This window comes from Apium graveolens, chromosome 6 (genome assembly GCF_009905375.1).
Source record: "Apium graveolens cultivar Ventura chromosome 6, ASM990537v1, whole genome shotgun sequence".
Lineage (NCBI taxonomy): Eukaryota > Viridiplantae > Streptophyta > Magnoliopsida > Apiales > Apiaceae > Apium > Apium graveolens.
The window spans coordinates 71442149-71456792 of NC_133652.1; the positions used below are offsets into that span (position 1 = coordinate 71442149).

Sequence of the window (14644 nt, forward strand, 5' to 3'; positions counted from 1 at the left end):
TGAGAAACTAGTCTAAACGTGTTGCATAATTAATATACAACTTTCCGATCCCATCTTATCCCTTCTAATTATAATTTATTTTTTTCGTTAATTGGTGACTTTTATTTTTAAATTTGATTTCATTGTATTTTTTTTCATTTTCCAAAAATTAATTTATATATTATATGTGATATATTTCGACGTCACTTAGAAAATTTTTTATTTAAATTTTTTATTTTCATTAAAGGGGGTGCCAAGTGGAGTAGGACTGGTAGGTGCATTTGATTATTGTTGTTAGTATGAAGATAGAGGTTCATTTTTTTTATATTAATATAACAAAATAAGATTAGTCACATAATATTTTGAATACAATTTTGTATCACTGACATTTGAAAAAAAAGTTATACGAAATGTTAAGAGACGTGTTTAAAATAAAAGGGTAATTTCCTTTCAGAAATGGTAGCAAACAAAGTAATCAGAAAAGCTTCCTCAAGAAAGTATACTATTAATAGCATTCTGTAGAAATTTTAGTGCACAAAGACACTTTCGATCCCTCCTTTCCTTATTTATTTGGATAAAAACCAAAGTACACGTAATTTATGCTAAATTCTAAAAACCTTAATAAAAGAATGAGTTGAATTATCAGCGAAATGATAATTTAAAGTAATAGTCATCATAGATAGTTGTGGAACTTTAAAAAAATTAAATTTGGCGTGATATAAACATGTTACACGAATACTGCATTATTTCAAGTATATATGAGTTGAGACCGAAAGGCTTTGTGTGATCACCTCTAAAACCCCTTATCTCTCTCACTTTCACTCCCACTATCTGGAGTGTGTATTTTAAAGTTTAATTTCATATTAGAATTTTACAAAACAAAGATGCCAGGAATTGCATTCGGAAGGTTTGATGATTCATTTAGCTTAGCTACTTTGAAAGCCTATGTAGCTGAGTTCATCTCCACCTTGCTCTTTGTCTTTGCCGGTGTTGGCTCCGCTATTGCTTACGGTATATATATAAATATGTCCACATTTTATGCATAGCATCCCTTGCATGGACATTGGTTGGACTCATACAGTATTAACATGCTTTTATAGTTATAAGCTGTCATACTTTTCTTTTGCTAAATAAGTATTCCAATTCTTAACCTCCCGCAATCGGGACACGAACTCTACCGCTGTTTCATACCATTGTTGGCTATACTGTATTATACTAATCTTTTTAAAAAAAAAATCATGTTTTTTGGTCATTTTGGTGTAAATAGCAAAGGTTACATCCGATGCTGCACTTGATCCATCGGGATTGGTTGCGATTGCAATCTGTCACGGACTGGCTCTGTTTGTTGCGGTTGCTATTGGAGCCAACATCTCCGGTGGCCATGTAAACCCCGCCGTTACTTTTGGACTGGCTGTTGGTGGCCAGATCACTATTCTCACCAGCATTTTCTACTGGATCGCTCAACTTGCTGGCTCCGTTGTTGCTTGCTACCTCCTAAAAGTTGTCACCGGGGGCTTGGTAATCACATACTTGCTCTAGTATCACAGAAATTTGCTAGGTGTTCATGTATGTTGTTTTAGTGTGTACAAAAGTTGAAACGAGATAATACTAATATTTGCGTACATTTGGCCCTCTTAAATTTTGTTTCTTTTAGCATGACGTACTAATTTCGGTTTATGTGACTTTATTTTTCAGGCCGTTCCGATCCATGGTGTTGCAGCCGGTGTTGGAGCAGTACAAGGAGTTGTGTTTGAGATTATTATCACCTTTGCTTTGGTTTACACAGTTTATGCCACAGCAGCTGACCCAAAGAAGGGTTCACTTGGCACAATTGCACCTATTGCTATTGGTTTCATCGTAGGTGCCAATATCTTGGCAGCTGGCCCATTCTCAGGGGGATCAATGAACCCAGCCAGATCATTTGGGCCTGCAGTTGCCAGTGGCAACTTCAGTGGTCACTGGATCTACTGGGCCGGACCCCTTATCGGTGGCGGACTGGCCGGAATCATTTATCCTAATGTGTTCATGCAACAGGAACACATTCCAATTACAAACCAGTACTAATGATTTTCTCAGTTCCAATCCCATTAAAAGTTTGTTTTCTCAATAAGAGAAAGGAAATGAAGTTTACTTCACTTTTCTTTCTTTTGTGAATTTCTAATTTAATTTCTTTTTTTCTTCTTCTCATTTCAGAGCTGTAAAATCCATCTAATGGAGTGTGTTGTTTCCTTTATTATTGTGTGAAAATGGATTCAAATTTAGTCCACATTTCATGACTGTTTTTTCATATAATTGTTTTACAGTTATAGCTACTAGACCCCAAGCAGACTGTCTCAATACAAATTACACAGCTGGGCAGATGAAATGACTAATTTGTCAAAAACAAACTAATTCAATTTTGATACAACTAGAAATATAACTTTTACTCAACAGCACCACAATCTATCCCTTTATAAAAATAAAGCCCTACTTGCATGGCGTTGCTAGTTAGATTAATCTAAACATTAATATTATGATCAAGTTCTTGGAAAGTATAATTAAGAAAGTGCATCTTTACACTTATCATAAACCATAGTAGTATAAAACATCATATCCGGTAACAACCTCTTCGTGGAATTAGATACCGGCAATTGGGCAAGGTCGCATTTAGCAGGACCTATATGATTTTGTAGGCGTATTCTGCACCAGTAGGTATGAACTTTATATAAAGTATCCATATCTTACATGCCAGTTACCAGTTTCCTGATACCGATTCCAGTTTCTATGCACAGCTAGCTATTTACAGTCTCATTCAGATAATGATTTACTAATGTGATGGTTATTGGGAATATAAGAGCAAGTTCGGAGGAAGCTTATCTGGTGACATACATTTTATAATTGAACTTCGAACTCTTCATTTTCTGGATCTGCTTCCCGCAATGGACTCTTGGCTTCAATATTGCTTCCAATTGAACAATTTTCCTGTTTCATTTCTTTGCATGCTTCACCAAACATGGCATTTTCTTCAATGCTGCTCCACGCCTGAATTTCCATCTTCTTTGTTCTCTTTAGTTGTTTCACCATGTTGAGCCTTTCAGAACAATAGGGAGATGGAATCTGAATTAAAAGAAACAAAGATAAGTGTTGCTATTTAAATAGATAACACATAGGATGCTGGCTAGTAACTCTGGATTGCATAGATTTATTTACCAGTGCTGGAATGTATCTCTTAATTGCTGTTAACATAGCTGCATGTCCCACTGCAGACACCTAATTACAGACACAGGATTTAAAATAGTTGTAAATACTTATAACCGACCATATCTTTGCTACCTTAAATTGTAAGTGTATTTTCGAAAGGCTTCTCTATTTGACAGCCAGAAAAACAATGCAAATGCCAGTGGATTAAAAATTTTGCTCAGCAGACTGGTTAGCTTTTTAAGCAAATGAAAAAAATGATGCAAGTATAGATAATATGGAAATTAACAGATGCTTACAGGAATAAGCATTAGAATCGTAACCGGAACTAATGTTGCAATATCAGCTAGAGTTTTGTCAATCTTTTTCTTCTCTCTTTCAGTAACCTTTTTTCCCAGTAATTGCTTCATAAAAAGTTTCAAAGAAACTAATACATCTACAAAAAGTAGCTGAGTACCCATCCATACAGCCTGTATGCCATTTAGTTTGCAATTAGCGTCTCTACACAAATATAGTAATACTGAAATCAACCAGATATAGAGGATCTTTGGCCTTACAGTACTGGCAGATATAAGCTTGGAGGGTGATTTACTCAGTAGACTCCAATAGAAAGATTTCGATTCAGGAACAACACCCCGCCTATTTTTGCCACCAGTCTGAAATTGCAAGAAGCTATAGGTATAAATAGAAGTTGATCCTTGCGAAGGAAAAAAAACTCCAAGTTCTGTTCTTAAAGAATAAAAAGTAAATTAGAACCAAGGATTCTACAGAAATTTAAAAAAGATTCACTATGTTTTGAGAGAAGAACGAGATAATGTTACAGAGAGATGGTGTTTTTTCCCAATACTATAACTTATTGCTTGTATTAAAGAGCTTACAAAGAAAGCATAACGATACTTCAATTCCCATTGTATTAAATGATACCTCAGTAGCTTCTGATCCATGTTGCTTACTTCCTCTTTCAAGAAAGTCGATTGGTCTCTGTTGTGCTTCTAATGTTCCTGATGAGTTTATCATTCCAGTAGTTGGGAATGGAGTTGTTGGTCTACTGGATCTATCATACGCAGCCCAGTAGTCCTCCAAACAAATAGAAAGTAAGCTCTGACTGTAACAAGACAGCAAATCATCATAGGGACTTTAAACCATACCGGTGAAGATAAATTTGGGCCAAGTTATTACCTTCGAAGCAAGAACGCCAACAAATTTGAATCTAAGGGCCGTTGAGTTGAATGACTATAGTGAGCAAACCCAGAAAAAACATCGTAGCAAACTGTAAAAACTGTGTATAGAATGATTTCTTTTTCTGCCTGTACCTTACGGTGTTTGGACCTTCGTCTGTCTTGATTGAACTTGCAATAATATTCAGCATAGAAATCTAGCCATCCAATTTCATCAGTAACTACCTGCTAACAACAAGTTTAACAAAATAGTCCAACTTAAATTTGATAACATACTGGAAAATTTGAAATGAACGGGGACAAAACTTATTTACTTTTTTTTAATTCCAAGAGCAACTTCACAAGAAAAAAATAAAAGAAAATCAAATATATAGTACATTGTTTAGATTTATAGTTATGTTTGATACCCACCAATAAAATAACAAGAACCGTGTTTCTTATGTAATCATATATAAGATTAGTTTTTGCAGTCACACCCAGACACATTAAAAGAGTTCTCTAAAGAGAGGCTTAAGTACCGTGTGCCGCTAAAGTGCCAATGTTGCATGGAATCTTAAACTTTTATATAAATATAGTGCAAGGCTAAAAAATCTATGATTTTGATTTATTCTTCTGGACATAGCTTCACCACTGCATACTGACCTCCATGAAGAGCTGATACTCACGCAAGGAAGAAAATTTAGGATAGATGAAAAGGGTGCCGCACTCCAAGTAACTGCAAAACGTATAAGGCACATTTTAAATTAGTAATGCAGCAAGGACAGAGGTAATTTTGTCTCTTTATGCCTAGTAGAGGAAGAACCCTGCCTAAGAAAGTCCACAACTTGTTCATCGAGATCTTTAATCTTCATTCTCGATATGAATAATCTGGTTTCCCTTCCCAAATATGCAAAAAGTCCAAGAATAGACAAATTATTCTCCTGATCCTGTCATGTTTCATATTAGAACATTCTCATGTTTTAAGAATTTATTTATCAAAAGTGCTAGTTAAACAAGGCAGTCAACAGATGGCATAAAATAAAAGATAAAAAAATATTTTTACTATGAACTTTTGAAAGAGTAAAATTCACTTTACATACCCTTGGTTTAAACTTATTGCACTTCGCACCCCATATTATAGTTATATACATTTTGCATCCCTTACCTATGCATCCTTTTACAACTAACATCCCCTGGCCCATTTTCCGTCAAGTTAAAAAAACACCCAAAAATTGTAAGCAGTTAAACTACTTAAAACAGTGATCAACTAGATTTCAAATCTTGCACCTGGTATGACTGTCAACTAAAGGTTGACCAGGGGTAAACTAGTATTTTTTAAATATCAGGAAAATATGATATACATTATATTAAAATTTGTAATGCAATAATAATTATTATAATAAATTAGGAGCACACATTAAAATGTAAAAGTAAGAAATAATCATTACAAAAAAATTTGTTACCATCTTTTAAATTTTATTTCACTTTAAAAATTAATTAACTATGTTTAAATTTATTTATTTTTTTAAAAAAGATTTGCATTTATGTTAAATGTAGGTAATATAAATTGAAATTATTAATATATTACAAATCGAATTTTAAAAAGTAAAAGTAGATCAAAATAGTTTTATTATATTTTATAAAATATATTAAATTATAAGTATTAAAACTGATTTTGCAATAAAATTACTAAATTACCCCCGTTCAACAGTTATTTAACGGTCAAACTTGACGAAAAACGGGTCGGGGGTGTTACTTGTGAGAGAATACATAGTTGGGGGATGCAAAATGCATAATTGTCACGGCGCTCGACTAGTCGCGACTAGTCGGCGACTAGTTCGTGACTAGTCGACGACTAGTCTCGACTGAACTTGTCGACTGGAGAAAATCAGATATTTCGAGTGACTAGTCGACTGACTGGTCGACTGGGCGATTAGTCGAGCAGACTAGTCGGTCATCGACTGGTTTATTATAAAGGCCCAAATCCTGTTCAAATCAATTTTAACAGAGATTTCAACCCTAATTTCTAATCTAACAAGACAAACTGTGCAACCCAGCCTAAATAACATATACCGAGCTTTTCCACTTATCAATCTTCTTTAACCTTAATTCACATTAAGCTTCTTATTCTTCTTCTTTCATATATATATATAGTTATATACATATATGTACGATAGTATAATATGATATTTTATAACTATACATATATATTATGTGTGTATATGTATACGAATATGATTGTATATATACATATATGAATCATGTATGAATGTATGTATTTGTTAGTTTTAATTGAAAGTTATACTCCCTTCGTCCCGTTCGATTCTATACGTTTACTATTTGCACGTATTTCGAGGCTTCTATAAAGTATAGTTTGATAATGTTTTTTTTCAAATTTTTCTTTTTTGAATAAAAGTTTAAACATGAAACTTTTATTCAGAAAAAAAAATTAAAAAAATATTGTGGAGTTATGTTTTAAATGAGCATTGAAAAGCGTGCCGAAAAGTAACGTATAGAATTCAATGGGACAGAGGGAGTAATAATTAACAAAGTTGTGATTTGTAAGTTGTGACAAGTCCTCATCCTTGGATATGAAATACAAGGATCTGATCTACAATATTTTGGTAGATGCTAAAAACTTGGAATTTAGAAGCCTAAATTATAAAAAATATACATATATGTTATATTATATTTAATTATAGTTATATTTGTTTTGGAACTTGCCACATTCTATACATTTAAAAACATAATATATCAGTGTTTTCACACTGAGGTAAAGAGGCCCCATAATTAGATGACTTGAGAACTGACCTTGTTGCAGAATGCTTGTTTCCCTGAAATCACACTCTCCCTGTGAAATGCTTCAGAAAGTTTTGCCCGAACAAGGCCAATCCAAAATTCTATATTTTCTGTGTTCTTACTGGGCAGAATCTTTGACCCAAAATGCAACAAGAAGTCCTCTTCAAATCCAGCCTCACTTGCCAGGTGATGCAATTTATCCACAGAAACCAGGCTGTGGGACAAGTTCATGAGCTTTACTAGTATATCTTCAATGGATACGGATAATGAAGGACAAGACAGACGCCCTGAACCCAACTTTCTCACTGCAGTGCAGCAACTTATTGCCAAAATGATCCCTGCAACACCACTGAGTTATATGTGTTTAGAATCTTCTTAAATGTTGGGGCATCTTGAGCATCATATTACAAAACGAGATTCCATATCATTAAGATATATAATCACGAACTGCTAAAAAATTATCAGATTATAAATTCGACGTGTATTTGCGAATAATTTTATAAAACAGACCTTCCTGCATAATCCAAGGACCACTTTTTGAATAGCGGGATAAACAATCCTGCAATTCGAGGCAGTTCCACAGTTTTAAACCAGTGTACTAATTGTGGGCTCCTCGTGGTAAGTTGACTTTCTATGCACACCTCAAGAGAACTTGTTGTTGAATACAAGCTAAAACATTTGATTGAACAAAATTGTCAAACCCAAACAGAAATTCCACAATTCGTTGGTCGAGAAATATTTTAGCAGTTGGCAGCTTACATAGAGAAACTATAAACAGTTACATGGGCATCAAATTATGTTTCATTATATGACAGAAAAAAAAGAATAAGTTCATTCTTAATATACTCATATGCGGAATTGAAAAGTAGAGGAGAAACACATATGTCAAATGATAAGCGAGGACAAATCGCAAAAGGACCTTATATACTTACATCTCAGAAACTGAAACAGAAGAATTAATGCTACGTTTGTGAGAAAGAAATAGCTCCACCTCAATTGTGGCCTTCAGTAAAGCGTAAACTGCTACCTGCAGTCAGAATTCATAATTATGTATCTAATTATAATGTGATAAGTTGATATATATGCTTACATCAAAAACGAATAAAAAAGATGACAAGTACTTAAAAGATATTAAAATCTAATCAGAGCCTAGAAACTTTATTCTCCTGGTCTGTCAAGCAATCTCAATGCCAGTCTTTTTGTGTGTACTTGCATACCTGATAAGCGATCTTTTTGTGCCATGAGTGAACATCAACTCCAACCCATGCCATCGCTAGCTCTGGGTCATGTCTAGCTAATTTAACTTTCTGAATTGCAACTGAAAAACTTCTAGCAGATTCATGGAGTACCCACACTAGGCAATTGATCCGATTACATTCAATCTCAAGAGAATTAGCCATAGCTACAGGCTGCTCATCCTCGACATTAGTTTGATCAGTGTCAGAAGAAGAATTGGATGAATATACCTTTGGTAGATATCTTCTTACTGAGTTGGACAAAGACAAGTGTGTGCGTCTGAACAGGAATCCACACAAGTAATTGTTTTTTAAAAGACCATACTTCGACTTCAACTCTGAGGGATGGGAGGAAGTAGCTTTATACCTTATACTGTCTTCAGGCTCAAAAGATTCTCTACAACAGAAAGAAGAAGGTAATGAGCATCTCTAATTTTGAAGATATCAGCCATCAACTAAATCTTCTGTTACAGGACCAATTTTTATTCTGATTTATCACGTGTTTGCTATTTTTATCCTCAACAATGATGTGGTCGTTTCCATGATAGTAAAATGTCTACTTGCCGCTAGGTCGTGATAAGGCTGCGCCGACTGGAACCTTCCTAGACCTGTTGATCTGGGAGCCTTGAATACTATGTATGACTTCTCAACAAATGATGCTGTTTGTTTTTTGCTTCCTTGATTAGTTGGATTCATTTTAGAGACCCTCCTTCACCCTAAGCATCTAAATACTAATCTGTCAATATATTAAAAGTTTGTTAGTCCTATGATGTTCTGCCATTTTAACAAGAAAAATCTTGAACCCCGTAATATAGTTTTGGTTCTCAGATGAAAATTATTACTAAACCACACCAACTCTGTCAAAGTCCCATCTAGTTTATCTTTATATGCTACATGGCTATAGTTTTCTTCTCAAATCCTACGTAATTGAGAGATAAGAATCAGTTCTCCTCCCTTCAGTAACATCATTTCAAGTAGTAAGAAAGAGTAAAAAAAAATGAAACATGCATGATTTTTCAGAAAACTCAATACACTAAACTCAACAAGGGACTTGCGCGTGCGTGCACGCGCGCGCACACACACACACACACACACAGAGAGAGAGAGAGAGAGAGAGAGAGAGAGAGAGAGAGAGAGAGAGAGAGAGAGAGAGCTCACACGCGGCAGGGAGAGAGGTGGGGGATGTGCAGGGAGAATTGGGAGGCCATGGCAGGAAAAAGAAAGAGAAGTATATGGCAGAAAGGGCAATATATTTAGTACTGTACAGCAAGTGTCTCCATTAAAAGCCAATAAAATGGGGAAGTTGTACATCATCTAAGGTTACAATCAATCATTGTATCTCTTGGTTCTTGGGATTTGGCTCCCGCCAACGCAGCACATTTCTCTGTTTTGGACTTCTCTATGTACCTATGCATGTTGGTGCCATTTGCTTTATTCTTATATTTTTCACTAATTACCCAAATAATGAAAATATATACTGTTCATTACCATTATGCTTTTGATTAATTTATTGACAATGGTGGCAAATGCTTTTTAATTTATTCTATTTGCATGTGCACATGAGTCCCTGACAGTAATGATCTACCTATAATATATTAGTAAATTATAAGTGACATATATAAGAAATGATAAAGGTGGAGAGGAAAGGGAAGGGGACATAAATGACCAAGGTTTACAGTAATTGTAGAACTGGTTAACTTATTAGAATTGCCCATGTGAAGATAATAAAGAAAATATATTATTACAGAGTATGTTCAAAAGCAGAATAGATACAAACAGAAGTTCCAGAAAAATAAGAATATACAAAGTAGAGATCTAGGACAATATTTAAGTAGCCAAGACCACCTTGTTTATGTAATTTTTTCATTTTTTCCCTTTTGGTCTGGTTAAGCCATAACTAAACAACAAAACAACATAGAATGTTTCAAGATACTTGACGAGAGGAACTAATATATAATACAAGCAAAAAGAAGAACTTAATTGTCATAATTCTTAGAAGTTCGAAGTCTACAATCATTCATGTAATTAAATTTAAGATTGAATTCTAAAAATTGTCAGACTAAATGCCATAATTCACATCTCAGTAGAAATTCGTTCAAACTATGGATGCTATTCAGAAGAAAAGAGGAAATAATATACATCAAATGTATAATTCCGGTAGTCAAACACCACTGAACCTCTGTCTTCTACAACATGAGCTTCTTTAATTTAATAAAAAGTAATTCAGAGGAAATTTTGACTGCCCCAGTCAAAACTTGTAATTGGAGTTCACGTATTTATCTTCGCATTGCTATTTCATCTTTAGAAGCTTTTAACTCAGACTCCTTTTAGAGAACAAGATCTACCGTGTCCTGCCTGCCTAGTCTCGGTTAAAACCCATCTGGAACATTATTCTTCCATATTTTTTTGCTATTTCATATGAAAGATATTTACAATACATATTTCTTCCGTTCATGGTTTTCAAAGAAACTCCAGTGTACTCATTTAAGAACAGATCACCACTATACTCATTTAAGAACATATCACGTATATGAAGCCCTGTGATGAATAAATTCACAGAAATAGTACAACTACCCTTCCAACCAATAACATTAGACTGGCTGGCAATATATTATTTAGGTGTATGATTCCTTTCACTTAAACAACAATTGCATATAACAGTTTCGTAATGTAAATCAAGCCATCAAAAAAATGACTTGAAGACTGAAGAGTATATTCACCATATCCTGACTTACTGAGATCAGTCCCCGACTCCATTTATTGCATTTCTGCATATTTATACAATTTATCATTGAAATCCAGCTGGGGATCCTGATTGATTAATCCCCCATCTTTCCCATAACCTTCCTTCAAAAAAACAGCCCAATTCATCTCAGTGCCAGCCAAGTAGAATGTCCGGGGCTGCTTTAGTAGCATCTGATAAGTATGCTTAGTAAGACTAAGCTCCTCCTTAAACTCCACTATATGGTGTATAGAGGCCCTTTTCTCCAATGTCAAATTCAGAAACTCATGAATCACCCCAACCCTATACTTTTCTGCTTCCAACGTCCAAAGATCCAAACTTGCCCCGTCCGAATAAGGAGAAACAAGAGGAAGCGTATTCAACAAATTCAATCTCTTTTCATCGTCCACTTCCAGCTCTAACAACTTGCCATGTTTTACAGGAAATTTAAACGCCTGTTTAACTCGATCCTCATCGACCAAAAACTCTTTCTCTAACACACTAATAGCCAATGATGGATCCCAGTTCACAAGCTCAAGTATTCTTTTCCCATCATTCTCAACCTCAATCTTGAAATAATTTGGATACCTCAAAACCCTGTCTCTAAAATCTTCTGGAATTCCAAACAACAGCCTACAATGATAAATTTTACTCAACGGAATCCTCTTTTTAGCAGACATCATCAACAACTTTCTAACAACATCAACTCTATCTTTTTCCATTTTATCCCATATACAAAGCTCCTCATCTACCAACCTCTCCATTAAATCACTAAACCCAAACCACATTTTCCCATCACTATGCCTATATGTCTCAAAAATAAGCGGATGTCGCTGAATTGAACGAATCACTTTGCGCCCTCTCGGAAAACCAAGCTCCTTATGGAGCTTTCCAGCCTCATCAAGCTGGAGAACATGCTCAGGTTGTTTAAAAAGATAAGCTTTAGTTTTCGTAAGAAACCGAAAATGGGCATCACGCAGAATCAAGTTCTCGAAATGTGGAATCCGGGGATAATCTTTCTGTATCGGGTTTGTTCGCGGGCTATCGTTTTTCTTGCGTTTCTTGAATTTTTTGGGGGTTTTAGTGATGAGAAATGAGGTTGAAAAACACGATTTAAACAAACAAAGAAAAGAGGGTTTAGGGTTTAAGCAATGTTGATAAACAATGGGTTTTTCTACAAGTGATAACAATTTAAAATTGTGGGTATTGTAGAGGAGACAACGCAAAGCCATAAATTTGATTTGATTCGGCGAGATTAAAGCTTCTTTAACTGTATGATTTGTATGAATATCAAAGTATCAATCTACAGATAAATTACTACTTGTGCAACGCAAATAATAAAGTGAAGTGGTGAGATTAAAACAAAAATGTATAAATTTACGAGAAAGAAATGTGAATCGAGTCAATACCTGGAGAGTAGAGCAGTTAGATACTGGAGGAGAAATTAGGGTTTAAGAAGTTTCGGAGCCCCGATTAGGTGTTTGGAATTTTGAATTTCCACATATTATAGATTTGGAAACTTGAACAATTATATTCTACCAACCATTAATCGGTAATCATAACTGAAATTCTCTATTTCTTCGTTATATTTGATTTGTAAGAAATTTATTAGTTATAAATGAAATAAGCGCTTAATACTTCTAAACAAACATTCATAATTTATGAGTATAAAAGTATTTGTAATTACATGATTTTGATTTGATTAAAAATTTAAAATTTAGTATTAAAAATATATTGCCCACGCATGTAATTCTCCTAAATACATATTTTACGGCATTTTTTTTATAAAATAATATATTTCTAATATAAATATATAAGATTTATCTTTAATATATACCATATTTATCACATGAGATCGTGGATTATAATAAAATATTTTTTTCAACCTTTTTCTTAATCAAGTTTAGAAGGCATAAATTTTAATTTTGTCATAATACAACAAATTTTATACATTGACTATATTTTGTTTCGACAGATTATATACAAACTAATAATAAAAGAGAAAAAAAATAAGATATAAGATAAACTCCTCTTATTTCACTAATATTGTAATTGAAATAATTATTTTATTTCTCCTATAATTATATATTGTATTATTCAATATTGTGTTAATGTTTTCAAAGTCATAAGTCATGATACTTTATCGAGAGTTTGAAAAAAAATAATTGAAATTAAATTTTTTTAAAATTCTTCGTAGTTTATTCTTATTTTGTTTACAGTCGAGGAAGCTTACTATAGGTTGTTGTCACCATCGATAATAGTGTCTCCTTGGCCCGTTCTTACATTCAAATTTTTGTTTTCAGTTTCAGCGAGTTTCTTCTCATCTTTATCCTCGTAGACTCTCATGCTTCTATCTCATTGTATTCTATTAATAAAAATATATAAAAATATTATATATTTGTGTAAACTTTATAAAGTTACCTTTATTAAAAATATTATACGGTTGCATGTAATCCTCCCAATTTTATTTATATTTAATTTTATAAATAAATATAATTATATTTAATTTTGTTGTTTTAATCCGGATCAATAGTATAAATTTTATTTTCATCGAGATGAATTGTGTATATTATATAAATTTATCCCGAAATCATAATCCTAATTTTTGACTTTCTTCTTTTTATTTATATTCATCTATTAAAATTTTAAATTCATGGAATTTGTAATTTACACTATTAGTTTGTTTCAAAAAAATTATAATTTATAAGTTATAATTTAAGTTATAATTTACCAAACACATTATCAACTTATAAATAACTTATAAGTAAGATTATCCAAACACCCGAATAACTTATAAGTTATAATGTCCATAATATTTTTCAATTTTAAGATATAAATTATATATTTTAAGAAATTTCAAACGGGCCATGTCCCATATGGTGTCATTATAAATAACTTATAAGTAAGATTATCCAAACACCCGAATAACTTATAAGTTATAATGTCCATAATATTTTTCAATTTTAAGATATAAATTATATATTTTAAGAAATTCCAAACGGGCCATGTCCCATATGGTGTCATTATTTGGTGTTTGTGTCATATATGGTGTTATTTATGTGTCATTACTCTTGATAACAATTTATGTCATGATTAGGTAACTTTTATTTAGCTTTTAATTAATTTATGTGTCATTTAGATTAATTATTTATTGCATATATTAATTTTCATATTTGTCTTATTTTTTAAGTTGGGAGATTTTTTTGATCTTGTTTTTTACATGTGTCTTGAATTATATATATAACGATTATTACTCTTATTTATAGAATGTTTTGTCACATGAAATGGTTTATTTGTGCCAATGTGAGAGTGTCATATATGATAATTTTTGACCATTTATTCGATATTTACGAGTTGTTAATGACTACTTGTGTCCTACTATATAGTTTTTTTTTCTAACCAGAGACCTCTTTTGGTTAGATCTTTTATTTCTTTAATGTCTTATTGTATGTTTATTCTTTTTCTTCAAATAAATTATTATCAGATATAATTTTCTTCATTATTTTTAATATATTCTCATCATTTTATTTGTTCTTATTTTAGGATGATTGTAAGAGTTTTTATTGTGTATCTTT

General features: G+C 32.9%; 3 protein-coding genes across 4 annotated transcripts; 1 reads left to right on the top strand and 2 right to left on the bottom strand.

Annotated features, from left to right (window-relative positions):
- Positions 1-738: 738 nt before the first annotated feature.
- LOC141667354 (aquaporin TIP2-1) lies at positions 739-2245 on the top strand. The gene is made up of 3 exons (XM_074473798.1): positions 739-990; positions 1247-1497; positions 1675-2245. The coding sequence occupies exons 1-3, from the start codon at positions 864-866 to the stop codon at positions 2041-2043; spliced, it is 747 nt and encodes a 248-aa protein (XP_074329899.1). The 5' UTR covers positions 739-863; the 3' UTR covers positions 2044-2245.
- LOC141667351 (uncharacterized) lies at positions 2106-9774 on the bottom strand. Of its 2 annotated transcripts, XM_074473795.1 has the most exons (13): positions 9506-9774; positions 8330-8744; positions 8045-8139; positions 7623-7781; positions 7125-7461; positions 5142-5260; positions 4977-5049; positions 4336-4559; positions 4081-4261; positions 3714-3812; positions 3456-3626; positions 3169-3228; positions 2106-3075 (listed from the first exon to the last, which is right to left on the bottom strand). In XM_074473795.1, exons 1-13 carry the CDS (start codon positions 9553-9555, stop codon positions 2851-2853), a joined length of 2208 nt encoding a protein of 735 aa, XP_074329896.1. In that variant the 5' UTR covers positions 9556-9774; the 3' UTR covers positions 2106-2850. The 2 variants fall into 2 exon arrangements, with proteins under 2 accessions (XP_074329896.1, XP_074329897.1); XM_074473796.1 differs by lacking the exon at positions 7623-7781.
- Positions 9775-10301: 527 nt separating this feature from the next.
- On the bottom strand, positions 10302-12586 carry LOC141667353 (protein WHAT'S THIS FACTOR 1 homolog, chloroplastic). Its single transcript, XM_074473797.1, has 2 exons — positions 12479-12586; positions 10302-12339 (listed from the first exon to the last, which is right to left on the bottom strand). The coding sequence occupies exon 2, from the start codon at positions 12299-12301 to the stop codon at positions 11105-11107; it is 1197 nt and encodes a 398-aa protein (XP_074329898.1). The 5' UTR covers positions 12302-12339; positions 12479-12586; the 3' UTR covers positions 10302-11104.
- Between the last annotated feature and the right edge of the window lie 2058 nt (positions 12587-14644).

Excerpts from the sequence above, each read along its gene's own strand:
- LOC141667354 (XM_074473798.1), top strand. The coding sequence starts at position 864 with ATGCCAGGAATTGCATTCGGAAGGTTTGATGATTCATTTAGCTTAGCT. Across the intron at positions 991-1,246 it reads TGGCTCCGCTATTGCTTACG|CAAAGGTTACATCCGATGCT; the intron begins GTATATATATAA and ends TGGTGTAAATAG. Across the intron at positions 1,498-1,674 it reads AAGTTGTCACCGGGGGCTTG|GCCGTTCCGATCCATGGTGT; the intron begins GTAATCACATAC and ends TTTATTTTTCAG.
- LOC141667351 (XM_074473795.1), bottom strand. The coding sequence starts at position 9,555 with ATGGCCTCCCAATTCTCCCTGCACATCCCCCACCTCTCTCCCTGCCGC. Across the intron at positions 5,261-7,124 it reads AACAAGCATTCTGCAACAAG|GATCAGGAGAATAATTTGTC; the intron begins GTCAGTTCTCAA and ends GAAACATGACAG. Across the intron at positions 4,262-4,335 it reads TTGGCGTTCTTGCTTCGAAG|TCAGAGCTTACTTTCTATTT; the intron begins GTAATAACTTGG and ends GTCTTGTTACAG.
- LOC141667353 (XM_074473797.1), bottom strand. The coding sequence starts at position 12,301 with ATGGCTTTGCGTTGTCTCCTCTACAATACCCACAATTTTAAATTGTTA.